The sequence below is a fragment of the Peromyscus leucopus genome, chromosome 8b (genome assembly GCF_004664715.2).
Source record: "Peromyscus leucopus breed LL Stock chromosome 8b, UCI_PerLeu_2.1, whole genome shotgun sequence".
NCBI lineage: Eukaryota > Metazoa > Chordata > Mammalia > Rodentia > Cricetidae > Peromyscus > Peromyscus leucopus.
Genome location: NC_051086.1, coordinates 34,786,089 through 34,801,580, shown reverse-complemented (window position 1 = coordinate 34,801,580; position 15,492 = coordinate 34,786,089). Strand labels below are relative to the sequence as shown.

At 46.4% G+C, this 15,492-nt stretch overlaps 1 protein-coding gene across 2 annotated transcripts in view; it reads right to left on the bottom strand.

The window, feature by feature from the left end:
• Sar1b (secretion associated Ras related GTPase 1B) overlaps positions 1-15,077 on the bottom strand; it is a 28,706-nt gene extending 13,629 nt beyond the window's left edge. Inside the window, exons 1-2 of one of the 2 annotated variants that reach the window (XM_028857226.2) lie at positions 14,816-14,951; positions 648-722 (exon numbers count right to left, since the gene is read on the bottom strand). In XM_028857226.2, the coding sequence (XP_028713059.1) occupies positions 648-705 (58 nt within the window). In that variant the 5' untranslated portion in view covers positions 706-722; positions 14,816-14,951. Of the gene's footprint in view, positions 1-647; positions 723-14,815 lie in introns of both variants that reach the window. The other variant, XM_028857225.1, reaches the window with a different exon arrangement.
• Positions 15,078-15,492: the final 415 nt, after the last annotated feature.

The window sequence follows — 15,492 nt, the reverse complement described above, 5'->3', positions numbered from 1 at the left end:
TGCAGAGAAACTCACCAAGAAGCAATATATATTTCTGTTAGAAATATTACTGACAATAATTATAAGAGGTAGAAGCCAGCATGGTGACACATACCTTTAATTTCAGCACTAGGGGCTTGGGGCAGAGGCTGGCAAATCTCCTTGAGTTCCAGGCCAGCCAAGGGTTCAGAGTAAGACCCTGTCTCTAAATAAATAAATAAAATTCTAGGAGTAGGCTCATTAGAGCCTAGGCTGGGGATACAGCTCAGTGCTGGAACACATGCCCAACATGTGTAAGGCCCTAGGTTCAATCTCCAGTACATTTAAAATTGCCATTTTATAGATAAGAAACTTGGGGTTAAGTAGAAAATAAATTATCCAAATATACACAACTTTTTTTAAAATTTAAGCTCATTCTGAAGAGCAGGCTGGCGTGGAACCTGCTGTAACCCTCCAGTCTCAGCCTCCTGAGTGCTGGGACACAGGTGTGCTCTCCCACACCTGACCTAAGATTACGTGGTTTCAGGGGAGTGAGTCACTGGATGTATTTCATCATTTCAAAGCTCACTTTCTTAAGCACAGGCTTACATAAAGGAGCTCTCTCCAAACAAGTGCATTCACACAAACAGGGCCAAACAGGGGAGCTACAAAGAGCAAAGCGGAGTTACCTAGGAACTGCAGCACACTGCTGAACCCACTGTAAATCCAGTCAAATATGAAGGACATGTCCAGATCTTACCGGTCTGAAAAACAAGGTTTAGATTTAGCAGTCAGCATCGCCAATGTACACAACACACTGACAGATGTTAAACAAGCCTGAGTGACCCGCCAACACCACTCAAGTGTTAGGAACTGTAATACAGAGCTGGGGGAGGCTCAGGACAGACGGGCACTGCCGCCAGGCCTGATAGCCTCACTTCAGTTCCTGGGACCCTCATGGCAGGGAGAGAATCAACCCCACAAGGTGCCCTCTGACCTCTACACACACATTGTGGTGCACATGAACTTGTGCATGTGTGCACACACATAAACACCAACAGGCCGTTATCCTGACTGATATCTGTGCTAATGCATAAATCTCAAAATGCCATTAAACTATCGGGCCTCTAGAGACCATTCTTTGTCCATGGAAGGCACAAAAATGAATTACAACAACCAGGACTAGGGAAAAAATAAAAGCCAGGTATAGTGGCCAAAAACTCTAATCTCAGCACTCAGGACCGAGGCAGGAGGATCACTGCAAGTTTGAGGCTAGACTGGTCTATATAGCAGTTCTAGGCCAGCCACAGCTATATGGTGAGACCTTGTCTCTCTAGGAAATAAATTAGGTGGCAGTATAAACTGGCATAAAACCTTTCCAAAACTAAGTTAGAGCCAAGCATGGTGGCATACACTTGTAATGCTAGCCACATTGGGAAGCTGAGGCAGGAGGATGATGAACTCAAGGCCAGCTTAGACTATCGGGTGAACTGTAAGACTCTGTCTCAAAAACAAAAAAAAATTGGGGGGCTGGAGAGATGACTCAGTGGTTCAGAACACTTCCTGCTCTCCCGAGACCCCGAGTTCAATCCCCAGCACTCATGTCTGGTGGCTCACGATTGCCTGTGACTCTAGCCAACTCCAGGATTTCCAAAGCTCTCTTCTGCCTCTGAGGGCACTGGCACACTTGTTATATACACATACACATACACTAAAATCCTTAAAAAATTTAAAAGACAAATTTTAGAGACTATCTGTGTTCCGTGTATGTAGATGTGAGCTATTTATCAAATATTCCTTGTTTGAGTTGGGGGCTGGGGAGAAAAAACAGAAGAGAGAGAAGACGATGACAAGTTTCCATGCCTGGCATCTGACGAGGTAAGAAGCAGGAGGGTCAAGAGTTTAAGGACATCCTTGGCTGCATAGCTAGTTCAAGGCCAGCCTAGGCTACATTGAACTATTTCAACAACAACAAATAGTAGTAACAATTAGTAAGACCAAATGTGGTGGCACAAGCCTTTAATTCCAACATTCTATACAGACAGTGGCAGGCAGATCTCTGAGTTTGAGGCCAGCCTGGTCTATTTTCTGAGTTTTATAATAATAATTGGTAAGAGTTTCCAAGCTGGACTTGGTGGTTCAAGTCTTTAACTCCAGTTACTGAGGAGGTTGAGAAAGGGTGATCACGAAGTTCAAGTTTTGCCTGGGCTACACCACAGGCTCAAGACCAAGAGCTTGGCATCCTTAGTGAGATGATGCCTCAGAAATACATAAATCAAAAGCCTGGGGTCAGATGTGACATCACTTAGATTGTAGAGGCAGGAGGAAACAGTTCAAGGCCAGACTCAGCTAGATAGCCTGGGCTTTCGGAGACCATCTCAAAAGAACAAAAACAAATAAACAAGCCCACCCCCTTCTCTCATGCATCTCCCCACCCCTGCAAAGAGTAAAAATTTTTTTAAAGCTCAGTGTATGGGCTGGTGAGATGGCTTGACGGATAAAGACACTTGCTGCCAAGCCTGATGGTCTGAGTTCAGTCCCTGGGGAACCACCCTGCAAACTGTCTTCTGACCTCCACAAGGACACCATGGTATGTGTGTGCCCCTCCCCAGTAAATAAAATGTAAGTTTAAAAAAAAAAAAAAAGGCTTAGTGTGGAGAGCTTGTCTAACACGTCAGGCCCCAGGTTCAGCCCCCACTAACACACAGAGTGAGAGTGAGAGAGAACCCCTGTGAAGCAGAACCTCGCTTTCTCTCTGGTTTTTGAGATAGGGTCTCGTGTAGCTTAGGCTGGCTTCTGTGTAGCCAAGGAGGGCCTTAAGTTTCCAGTCGTCCAGTTTCCAGCTCCCAGTGCTAAGAACACTGCGTGTACCTCCACACCTAGCTCCTCTTCTCATGGCTATTGGTTCTAGGGGATAAACTTGGGTATGTTATCTTTCTGAATTTTTCAACATTTAATTATTACCACACGTTAAACAAATCTTTTGAGTCACAGTAGAAAACAGAGTACAATTCAGCGTTTACTTAAGAGAGCTTGGCAAACTAATGGGGTAAAGGGAAAAACAAGTCAGAAAGTTTCTTGAAAGAAGATCATAGCCACAGAAATGTACTTTCACGGGTCAACAAAGTTCACTCTCTAGATGTGAACAAATAACTCTGGCCTGAAACTTGGGCCAAGTCCAACCCCTGGGAAGGCTATGGTATCTTTGTCATTCTTTAGACGTGTCCTGCCTGCTTTAATCAGGTCTGCAGTAGGCTGTCAAACTTGACAGGAATGACTCCAGGGGGTCAGCAGCTAAGCGACCCTGTACCCACAGCCCTTAGAGTGAGAAAAGGGAGCGAAGCCACCTGCAGCTTGTATGAGCCCGGCACGTTTCCCCGAGATACTCTAAGTCCTGTCAATGGACTCTCCCTCTTCTTCTCACCCTTTCTTAAACTAGTTGGAGATGGGTAGCCGGTGGGTGTCAAACCAGGGTCTTAAGAGTGCCGGGCAAGCTCTCACCCACTGAGCTTCATCCTTAACCCTCTAATTTCTTTAATGTGGGTCCACTAAATTCCTCAAGCCGGCAAACAACTCACAATCCTCCTGCCTCAGCCTCCTGAATATTGGGAATTTTTGAGATATACCTCCACACCTAACTCAAATTCTGTTTTTATAGCCCACGAATCTCAGTTTGAGATAAAATATTCAACAACTATGAGTATGTCAGTAACACAAGAATGAGAAATTTGAGCAGATGCTTACACATGAATTCTAGCACTTGGCTGGGATGAGGCAGGATTTTGAGTTCAAGGACAATCTGGGCTGCACATCCAGTTCCAGGCCAGCCTGGACTACATAGTGAGACCCTGTTCAAAAATTTCCCTTCCCCCAAAAGTTACTTCTCCTGCTACCATTATGCCTGGGCGACACAGAAACTGAAATGTGTAGGGGCTGAAGGTGTGGGCAATGGTATGCCTAGGCTCTGGGTTCAGTCTCCAAAAGAGAATTTAGAAACACACTGGAACTTAGAGAGTGTGTGAAAAGTTTCTTTCCAAAGCAACAGAGTATGTTGTTGTTTTAATTCATAGTTTCTGAGTTTACACTAGGTCCAAGGACCTGAGCCAAACACTGCTAAGAATACAAAGAGGGATGATTCATGTGGCTCTTCCCCTCAGGAAGGCTGTGGAGTGATAAACTAGCCATACCAATCAATTTAACCCAAACTGCTAGAACCCTATAGTACACAGCGGGCTGTGAGGGCTTCCCTGTAATCCCAGCACTAACGCTGAAGAGGGCTGGGGAGAGGGAGCAGCAGTTAAGAGCACTGCTGCCCTTGCAGAGGACCTGGGATCAGTTCCCAACACTCACAGGGCAGCTCACAACACCCAGGCAGTTCTAGGGCATGACACCTTATTCTGATTTCTGAGGGCACCAGGCACATATGTGATACACATACATACATGCAGGCAAAACACTCATACACCTAAGATGTAAGAGTGTGCTTACTAGTCTTCCAGAAGACCCAAGTTTGGTTTATAGTGCCTATATCAGGTGGCTCACAACCTCATGTAACTCCAGCTCTAGGGCATCTGACGCCCTCTTCTGGACTCCAAGGGCAACTGCACCTATGTTCATGAATCACTCTTGCGCTCTCTCTCTCTCTCTCTCTCTCTCTCTCTCTCTCTCTCTCTCTCTCTCTCTCTCTCTCTCTCACACACACACACACACACACACACACACACACACACACAAATCTTAAAACAGGGTGATAGCACACGCCTTTAATCCCAGCATTCAGAAGGCAGAGGCAGGCAGATCTCTGAGTTCCAGGTCAGTCTGGGCTACACAGAGAAACCCTGTCTCGAAACAAAACAACAACAAAATTCTGGCTTTCGTGTAACCCTAGGACTTGGGAGGTGGAGCAGGATGAGGATGACCAGAAAGTCAAGATCACCTGCAATTTCATAGCAAGTTTTCAGAAACAAGATGAGATCCATCAATGGATGCTAACTAGTAAGTCAGACACTAGACAGGCATCACACTTCTTGCTCCCCACCTACAATAAAGATGAAGAGCGGTGCTGAGTCACTCATTCAGTTATGTTTATTTTGACTGCAGGTGGGATGGGTGTTGAGACACAGGGTCTTGTTACATGTTCTAGGCTAGCCCCAAACTTTCAAATCTTGTTTCTGCCTCCTGATTGAATGTTGGGATCATAAGCACAGGCCACCTCAACTCTACAGTCATTCAGGAAAAAAAAAAAAAAAAAAAAAAAAAAACGAGGAAAGCAAACAAAACAGCTACCATTCATTGAATCTCTAGGAATATTACGGTCTAGCTCAGTGGTTCTCAACCTTCCTAAAGCTGTGGTGACCCCAACCACAAGATTATTTTCATTGTTACTTCATAACTGTAATTTTGTTTCTGTTATGAATTGTTATTAAACCTTTTTGGAGACAGAGGTTTGCCAAAGGGGTCTTTACCCACAGGTTGAAAACCACTGGTCTAGAGGTTAAGACCAGGAACTCTGAAGCCAGAACCTGCCCACTTCCTGTCCACCTTAGGCAACCGACTGTACCTTCCTCCCCTGTAAAATGAGGCACCAGCAGCTACCTGAGCTGGTGCTGTGAGGATGGAGTGAGTTAGTGGCCCAAATGCAGCCTGGAGCGAAGCCCTCAGCCACACCCCGTGGGTCTCACTTCTATGGCACAGCCTACAGAGGTCGGCAATGACCTGTTTATGCGTCTCTAGTTCACTATTAAATACCCCCAAATCCTTCAGGTATACCAGTGTTCCTGTTTTATAGGAGAGACTGTGTTGACTAAAAACTTCAACTATCAGTGATTAGTGCAGCTAAGCTTCGAATCCGTACCTTTCTGACATCCACACCCATACCTTACCCTCTTCTCACACTAGGCTCTAAAGCTTTATATCAAGTCTGGGTATGGTGGTACACACCTGCCGTCCCAATACTGGGGTGGGGGGCATGGCAGGAGGAATCTGAACTCGAGGCCAACTTGGGCTACTTACCCAGTTCCAGGCCATCATCTGGTATATAAAGATACCCTATCACAAAAAAAAAAAAAAAAAAAAAAAACCAAACACAAAAAAGAGCCAGGCCTAGGGTACAAGCCTGTGTTCCTAGTCACTTGAGAGGCTGAGGCGGAGGACCAAGTTCAGGGTCCGACTACGCTACTTGGTGTGTAGTTAAGACCAGCTCGGGAAATTTAGTGGGACCAGTCTCAGACCAGCAAAAGGAGAGCTCTGGGTATAGCTTAGTGGTAGAGAGCTTCACTAGCATTTGGGAGGGTCCTAAGTATAGTTCCAGTAAAAATAAACAAATAAATAGATACCAGGTTGAAATCATTACCCTTTATCCCTGCAGTGCTTAGGATCAAAGCCAGGCCTTTGACGGGCTAGGCCAGCACTCCACCACGAGCCACATCAGGCTGTTGGTTGTTTGTTTCAGATGTTTGACTCCTCCCTCTCCTCACCTCTCACATTCAGTTGAGCCACAATCCTATCCACAGCTGACCACATAGACTCCGGTCCCCACAGAAGCCTCCTGATAAGAAATTTGTGTTGCTTAGCACAGTGACAGACGCCTGTCATCTCCAAATAAAAAAGTCTGTCCCCATCCACTACACGCTGTCTCCAGAGTAGCTCTGTCAAATGCCATCTTGGAAGTGACTCGCTGCACAGCCAGGGTGGCCACTGGGGACAGTCTCAGCTTTCACCTGTCACTTCAGTATAACGATTCAGGTGACAAATTATCTGTCCATTCTATACACCCTACATGATGGATGAAGAGTTCCACAAGTTTCTGAGCTGAGAAATAATTCAATCAAATCGCTGGTCTAATATTCCAGAATTTTCTCTCCTTTTCTCTTAGTTACCTTTCCAAACTTAACACATATTACTTCTCTTCTTGTGGCTTTCCCTGGGTCAAAAGACTGGTGAGCCACACTTGGCCATCAGATGTCCCTCTACTGTCTCCACTTAAAGTCCTCCTGCCTCTGATACCCACCAAAACGCTATGAACACGTCATGCTTGACATGATCTTTTAGGGACAAACGGGGGGTGGGGGAGTGGGGGGGAGTGGGGGGTGGACTATGGAATGAGGGAAGGCCAGGAGAGCCAGAAGAGTCGGTAGCAAAAATGAAAGAAGTTAGTGACATCACATGCAGCTGTAGGGAAGCATTAGCTGCCTTCAGTTACCCAGAGACAAATTTTGACTGCCCGAGAGCTGTGTTGAAGGAGGACCCATGGCCAGAACTTAAAGCAGAGGAGATCCTATTTCTGATTCATAAGCTATGACTTTGAATGAGTTACAAGTTTCTTCTGAAATACCTGCTGGCATGTAGTAAAGATCAGGTGCACAAAAAAGCCAGGAAGAAGGCTCAACAGGTAAAAGAGGCAGCCATACAAGCCTCACAATTCAAGTGTGATCCCCCAAACCCATGTAAAAAGCTAGATGCAGTGGCACACATCTGTAATCACAGTACTCCTGTGGCAAGATGGGAGACAGAGACAGGAAAATTACTAGAAGTCTGGGGGGAGGGGGCAGCTAGCCTGGAGTGGAGTACAGAGCACAGCTGTAGAGACAAGAGAGACCCTGTTCAACAAGGTGGACAGTGAGACCTGACTCTCCAAATGTATTCTCTGACATCCATGCAAACCATGCCTGTCTGTGCATGCACACACCACACAAAATGTACAAAGTTAATCTGGCTGCTATTATTATTAAGACATGAATGAAAAGCAGAGGCTAACAGTGAAGAGATCCTTTTCCTCTTTCCAAAAGTTCTAACTGTGGGCTAGAGTTGGCTCAATGGTTAAGAGCATGTACTGCTCTTTCAGAGGACCTACGTTCAATTCCCAGCACCTACCTGGTGGCTTACAGTCATCTGTAACCCCAGTCGCAGGGGATCTGACGCCCTCTTCTTACATCTATAGGCATGTGGTGCACATAACATAAATGCAGGCAAACACATAAAATAATAAACCTAAAAGTTAAAAAGTAAAATAGATTTTTTTTTAAGTTTGTAATAGATGTGGTAGTACATGTCTATAATCCCAGCACTGAGGAGTCTGAGGCAGGAGGCCCTAGCCAGCCTGAGCTAGACCCCAGAAGTCTAAATGATTTTCTTCTCCAGGAAGGGTGAGGCTTGGGTAGAATGGTAACTGAAAGGAAAAAACTTCTGGAAGATCTGGGTGTGGTGTTACACACTTTTAGTCCCAGCATTAGGGAGGCAGAGGCAGGTGGATCTCTGTGTTCAAGGCCAACCTGGTCTACAGAGTGAGTCCAGGACAGAGAGCTACATAATAGAGAAAAAGAGGGGAGAAATTAACCAAGAGAAGGAGCAAAGGCTAACATGGAGCTTAACTGGGAGCGCCCTTCCTCTGTGAGTGGAAGGGGGACCCAGGAAATCTGTGGAGCTGGCAGGACTCTGACTCCAGACATGAGGAGGGTAGGGCCTGGTGGCCTATGCTGTAATCCCAGATTTGAGGAAGCTGAGTCAGAGGACTGACTTTAGGCCAGCCTGGGCTACATGAATAGTGAAACCCTGTCTCAGAACAGTGGCAGAGGCGAGCTGAGGCCATTCTGAGACACACAGCAGGTTCTGCGGTGGCGGGTCAAGCTGAGCGCATGCTCAAAGGATGGGACGCGGCTCGATGGCACGCTCGCCAAGAACACGAGAGGACCACGATCGGAGCCCTAACGCTGAGTTTATTTACTGATTCATTTTGTTTTTTGAGACAGTTTTCTCTTGGGTAGCTCTGGCTGTCTTGGAACTTGCTCTGTAGACCAGGCTGGCCTTGAACTCATAATCCACCTGCCTCTGCCTCCAGAGAGCTGGGATCAAAGGCGTGCACCACCACACCCAGCCAGCACTCAGTTTAAGAAAAAAACTGTTGGAGATCTAACAAACATTCACAGCACTGCCAATCAGCGCTGATTTTTTTTTTACCCTCAACACCCCCACCTTACACCCTAGCCTCAGTGATGCTGGGCTTTAAAAATTCAAACTTCCAGGATGAAAAGGGACAACGGGAGAGGGTCCTGGGCCTGACCCTGATGCTAAGGGGAGAAAAGAAGAACACGAGGAACGGCACTTGGAGGGCACCATGGGCAGCATGGGGGTGAAGCCGCCCCTCAGTCCAGGCTGAGCAGACAACAGAGAAGAGAGGTGAGTGGTGACCAAAGGCTCCCACAGAACAGAACCAACGCAGCAGAGGACGTCTGAGAACCGAAGATAAGTCTGGTATAGCAAACCAGGGAGAGGGGTGAAGTGGACCAGGGTGTGTGGTAATAGGGAAGAGCGAAGTTCAGAGAAGTTCAGGTCTGGGTGGTGGCGGCTCCAAGGTCTGACACCGGCATGGAAAGATAAAGAGACATTGGGGTGAAAGGTACAGGAAGCCAGGCTAGAAGGTGCATTGTCCACAGTGACAGGTTGTAGAGTCATCTAAAAGAGTAGAGGGCGCTGATACACATGGGAGTGCAAAGTCTTCGCTGGGAGAGCGACAGGACATGGTGGAGGGTGGAACAGGGTAAGCCTGGAAGGGAAGGATTTGTCTGCATGAGGGTGGGACCAACCTGCTACTACAAAATTTATCCTCAGAGAAATTATCTAATTACACAGGAAAAACTCTACTTGAGAAAATAGATACTATATTCCCACAAAACCACAACTTATAAAACCCTCAAAACAAGCCAGGAATTACTAAAACAGAATTAGCTATTTGTTTTTGTTTTTTCAAATAGAAGTAAAAATAAAAACACCCAACTAAGAATAAAGTCACTTAGCTGCAAACAGACACCTGAGCCCTGAGAACGGGTTACACAACTCAGGCACACATCATAGGGACATGTGAAGAGCAAAGGTCACTGACAAGGAAGCAGGGCACGTCAGCAGGTTTATTTATTACATGAACACCAAACAGGAAAGGGCTCTGCAGATTAAAAGGCAATCTACTCAGGTAACATGAAAATCAGCGCAGTGACCAGAACTCAGGTTACAAATCACTGCTTAAAACTCTGTCCCATTGAACGTCCAGGGCCAGCTCTCTGTGTGAAATGTCGTCTACCACAGGCAGAGCTGGAGAGCAAGCAGATTAGTGCTGTCAGGAGGGGGAGGGGAGCCAGGGTGACCGCTAGTGGGGGTTGGGTTCTTTCAGAGGTGAGGAAAAATGTTCTGGAATTAGTGAAGGTTGTGTAAGACTGTGACTATATTGAGAACACTCTGAACACTCCTAAAGTTAATATTACTGTATGTCAAGTCTAGTTCAACAAAGCTGTTACTCAAAATAAAAGCAAATTTAAAAACTTCATATGAACATTTTATGTTTATGACTCATTTATGAGGAAACAGAATCCTTATGCTTGAGTTTTTGTTTTCTTTTTCCTTAGGACAAGTTATCATGTAGCTCAGGCTGGCTCCTTCTTCATCTCCCAAGTGCTGGGTTATAAGCATCCATGCCCAATTTAATATTATTAACTTTTAATATAAAAAAGATTGATAGCATTCTCATTTTAAAATCTATTGACTTATTTTTTTAAGATTTATTTATTTATTATGTACACAGTACTCTGCCCGCATGTATGACTGCAGGCCAGAAGAGGCACCAGATCTCATTACAGACGGTTGTGAGCTACCATGTGGTTGCTGGGGCCGGGCGTTGGTGGCGCACGCCTTTAATCCCAGCACTTGGGAGGCAGAGCCAGGCGGATCTCTGTGAGTTCGAGGCCAGCCTGGGCTACCAAGTGAGCTCCAGGAAAGGCGCAAAGCTACACAGAGAAACCCTGTCTCGAAAAACAAAACAAAACAAAAAACAAAACCATGTGGTTGCTGGAAATTGAACTCAGGACCTCTGGAAGAGCAGCCCGTGCTCTTAACCTCTGAGCCATCTCTCCAGACCAAAATCTATTGACTTATTAGTGTGTGTGTGTGTGTGTGTGTGTGTACATGTGTGTGGGGAGGGGCAGGGGTTGTGTACCATGGCACCTATGTGGAGGTCAGGGGACAACTTTAGGGACTCTGGGGCTTGAACTCAGGTTGCTAGACTTGTCAGCAAGCACTTTACCTGAGGGCCGAGCGCCAGCCCCCTTTTCACGTGACATATGAACGCACTCTCACTGGCTGCCATCAGGAAAAGTACTAGGATAGTGTCCTGTAAACACAAGTACAGAAATTCCACTACAAACCAACCAGTGTGGCACACACCTGCTCACAACTCTAGGCTAAGGCAGAAGGATTCCTGGTTTGAGATCAGCATGGACTACATCATGATTCTTTTTATATTTTTATTGAGACAGGGTCTTATTGAGTAGCCCTGGTTGGCCTAGAACTTACTACGTAGACCAGGCTGGCTTTGAACTCACAAAGATCTGCCTGCTTCTGCCTCCACAGTACTGGGGTTAAATGTGTGTGTGTCAGCGCTTGGAAACATAGGGATGAGAGGAGGGAATGGTGTGTTTGCCTGTAATTTATAACTCCAGCATTTGTGACTTGACAGGAATATCTTAAGTGAGTTAAAGCCAGCTTGGACTAATGAGATTCTGTCTCCAACAGATGACACTGGTGACCAAAACCAGTACAACAAACAGGAGCAAGGTACAATGACAAACAACTATGAAAATGTCCAAATGGGGGATGGAGAGACAGCTCAGTGGTGAAGACCTCTTGTTCTTGCTGCTCCAGGCTCAGTTCCCAGCATCTACATGGTGGCTCACAACATCTATAACTCCAATTCCAGGGAATCTGATGCCCTCTTGTGGTCTACAGACTTCAGGCATGAACGCAGTACATATGCATACATGCAGGCAAGTCACCCATACACATAAAATAAAGCTTCTAAAAAGTCACAATAAACTCATTATTTTAGGCCGGGCAGTGGTGGCGCACACCTTTACTCCCAGCACCGGAGGGGAGGCAGAAGAAGGTGGCCAGCCTGGTCTACAGAGTGAGTTCCAGGACAGGTTCCAAAGCTACACCGAGAAACCCTGTCTGAAAAACCAAAAAGAAAAACAACAACAACTATAACATTATTTTGTATGGTAACTTTAAAAAACTAATTTAAAACAAAACAGTAGAGAAGGGCCAGCAAGATGGCGGAGTGAGTAAGCAGCTGCTGACAGACACGCAGACCAGAGTTTGATCCCTAGGACGCACAGATTCAAAGGAGAGAACTAACCTCACAGGTTGTACTCTGATCTCCATAGGTACAACATGGCACACAGAAGCCCTACCCCAACACACCAGATGGATGGAATGCTATCTGTAATCTGATTCACCACTAGAAATACAAAGGCCAGGCTGGAGCTGGAGCTCAGTAGAGTGCTTGCCTCGCTTGCATGGTTGGATCCTGACAGCATATAAACCAGGCATGGGATAGCACTTGGGAGGTAGACAGGAGACCCAAAGTTCAAGGCCACCCCCAGTTACATATCAAGTTCAAGGCTAGCCTGTGATACCAGGTAAAACCATGCTGGACTCTGGTTTTTGTTGTTTGTTTTGTTTCGAGACAGGGTCTTACTATGTAGCTGGCCTGGAACTTTCTATGTAGCCCAGGCTGACCTGCAACTCACAGAGATCAGCCTGCTTCTGCCTGTGATTGACTATGTTTCGTATACTAAATGTTTCAAAACAGTTCGGCTCCACACATTTCCATCCTAAAAACAGCTTATTGGACAATAACGTATCCCTTACCCCAGTCCCTAATACAAAGCAATTATGTGAACGAAACCTTTTAATTCATATAGTTTTTTAAAAGTCCATAATTGCTTGCTCTGGACAAAAAAGTGACACCCAATCGAAAGAAGGTTAAAATCACAAAAAATATGGCTTTAAGAGTGAAAAAAAGAGAGGTGGGAAAACCCTCTGTCAAAAGCTAATAGAAAAAGGAAAGAAGGGAGGGGGGAGGGGAGAGAGAGGAAAGAGAACCTTGGGAGGCTGATGGGGAGGCTCTGGAAGAGGCCAGCCTGTGAGACACCAAAAAGAGTATTGTGAAACTGAGGACTGAACTTGGACTCGCCACGGTGGACTAAGAAAATTCAAACTAACGCCTTTAATCCAGCACTGATCTCTGTGAGTTCGAGGCCAGCCTGGGCTACCAAGTGAGTCCCAGGAAAGGCGCAAAGCTACACAGAGAAACCCTGTCTCGAAAAAGAAAAAAAAAGAAAATTCAAACTGGTCTATGTGATAACAAACTGCATCCTCAAAACACCAACAGAGGGCTGGCAAGGTGGCCAGGAGGTAAAGGAGCTTGTCACCAAGCCTGAGGACCTGAGTCTGACTTCAGAACCCACATGGTGGAAGGCAAGAGCCAGCTCCCACAAACTGGCCTCTGACCTCTACCCATAATTCCTGGTGTGACCTTTAACACAGACACATTCATAATAATAATTATATATAATAAAATATTTTAAAACAATAATCAAAGTTGCTCTAAAAACTACATAACAATGGAGAAACTTTCTGACACTGATTTAACTATTATTTCTTCATCATATTTTGCAAAAAAGTAATTTAAATGAGTTTCGGCCAACTGTGTACTTAAGAGAGGGGAGTGGAGACGTGGTGAATCACTGCTGTAGCACTCGAGTTAGTAAGCTTCGAATGAGGTGGCAGTGATTTCCATTTCTGATCGACTACTCCTGCGTGTCAAGTCATGCTTGCATTTCTACTCCAGCACAACAGTCCAAGACAGAGGAAGGTCAAAACACACTTCATTTTAAACTGCAAATTTTCAAAATCACAATACTTTCCTAGCATTTTGACAGTGAGGCCACTTTCCTTTTTCTATAAACGCACAAATGCCCAGGGAGCATCTTAACACTTGTGGAAAAAACTTCTACTTCTTGAGATAGGCTCTTGGGTATGGTGCCCAGGCAGTCTTGGCTCAAATGATGCGCCTGCCCTCTTGAGTAGGTGGAATTATAGGGTTAGGGTGGCCTGCCTACGTTCATAAAAATCTTAAAGGTCAACATATTCTGGCCACAAACACAAATCTACTGAAAGGTGCAGTGGTAGCCACACGTTTCTCTGCTTTACTGACAGAACTCAAGACGGGCAAATTGCAGCGCCTCCCTTATTGGCCATCTGTAAAACAGCCGAGGGAGCTGTCTTCCTGAGACTACAGGGTTACACAGGGGGTACCTTCCTCTCTCATTTCAGTGCAACCACTTTGACCGACATTTTAACAAGGGACACAGACCTTCAAGGTATGAATGATACCCACTCATATATATGTCCAAGTTCACGACAGTAGGTTCGATTTTCTTCACCCCAACACCTTAAACTCCTGACGACTTTGATTCCTTCAGCTAACAAAGCCAGACTTGGATGTTTCAAAAACCAATTTTTATTTTGTCGGGACATCGTGATTTTTCCCCCTATTAGTATCTTTTCCCTCCACTCAACTAGGCTTGAGCTGTGGCAAAACGAGAACTACTAAAAGTGAGGAGGCTCCGTTGGTCCCCACACTAATTGGGACAACACAGAGCGTCCCCAGCCTCTCCTGCTGTCAGTGACCCCTGCTTCCTGCTTCACCTTACCCAGTGGGGAAACTGAGGTCCAGGGGAAGGAAAGAGGCTCGCGCGCCGTCCTGCCACTCTTTCCTGAAATAATTGCGTGTGACAACCACTGTCCTACCCCGAGGGCCACCAGAGCGGTGCCCGCGGGCACGGACCGGACTTGTAGTCCATCGCACCGCAGTGGGGGTAAAAACAACAACAACAAAAAAAACCAGGCTCCCCATTCGCGATGGGCCAGGGATCAGAGCTCTGGGCGCGTGGACAGCCTAAGCAATGCGTCTTCCGGAGGGCCACAGCTGCCGCCCCAACTCCTCCCCGACCAGGGCACTGCCACTCACCTGCCACTCCAGAGAACGCGACTCCCCGCTCCGCGTCCGCACTACACGCTCCGAGCCGGCTCTGCAAAGCGGTATGGCTGCCGCGGCCCCAGCTCTCCGCAGCTCCTTCCGGGTCGGCGGGCGCCTTGGCAGTGACAGTCCGCGGGACTCCAGCGCCGCTCGCCCTCAGTTCCGCCTCCTGGCGGTCCCGCCACCAATCCCTGTGGGCCAGCTCCGGGCCACTGCACACCCCCACCCCAAGAGGCATGTGAGAAAATCGTCTTTGGCATTCGTTTTTTTTTTTCTCCTTTTCCCTCTTGGTACTAGGGGCTGCAGTCGACCACCAAGCAGCATCCGCCACTCTTTTATTTATTTTTATTTTCAGACAGGATCTCACAAAGTTGCTCAGGCAGGCTGTGAATTTATCATCCTTTTGCCCTCGCTTCTTGAGAAAGTGGGATTATAACCCTGCAGCACCAGGTCCAATCTGGCATCTGTTACCTAGGAATACATCCTTTGAGTGACCCCTTGGGCTCACACTAGGGTATGTTTTACTTCCTGCAACTCTTTGGGAAGCTCACACCCCTGTTCTTGGATGTGTCTTGTTTTTCCTCTGAGCACCCATCTTTCTCTTAACCCTCATGCTTAAACCTCTATTAAAATGTCTTTATTAACCTCCACCCAGATACATCTTTTAG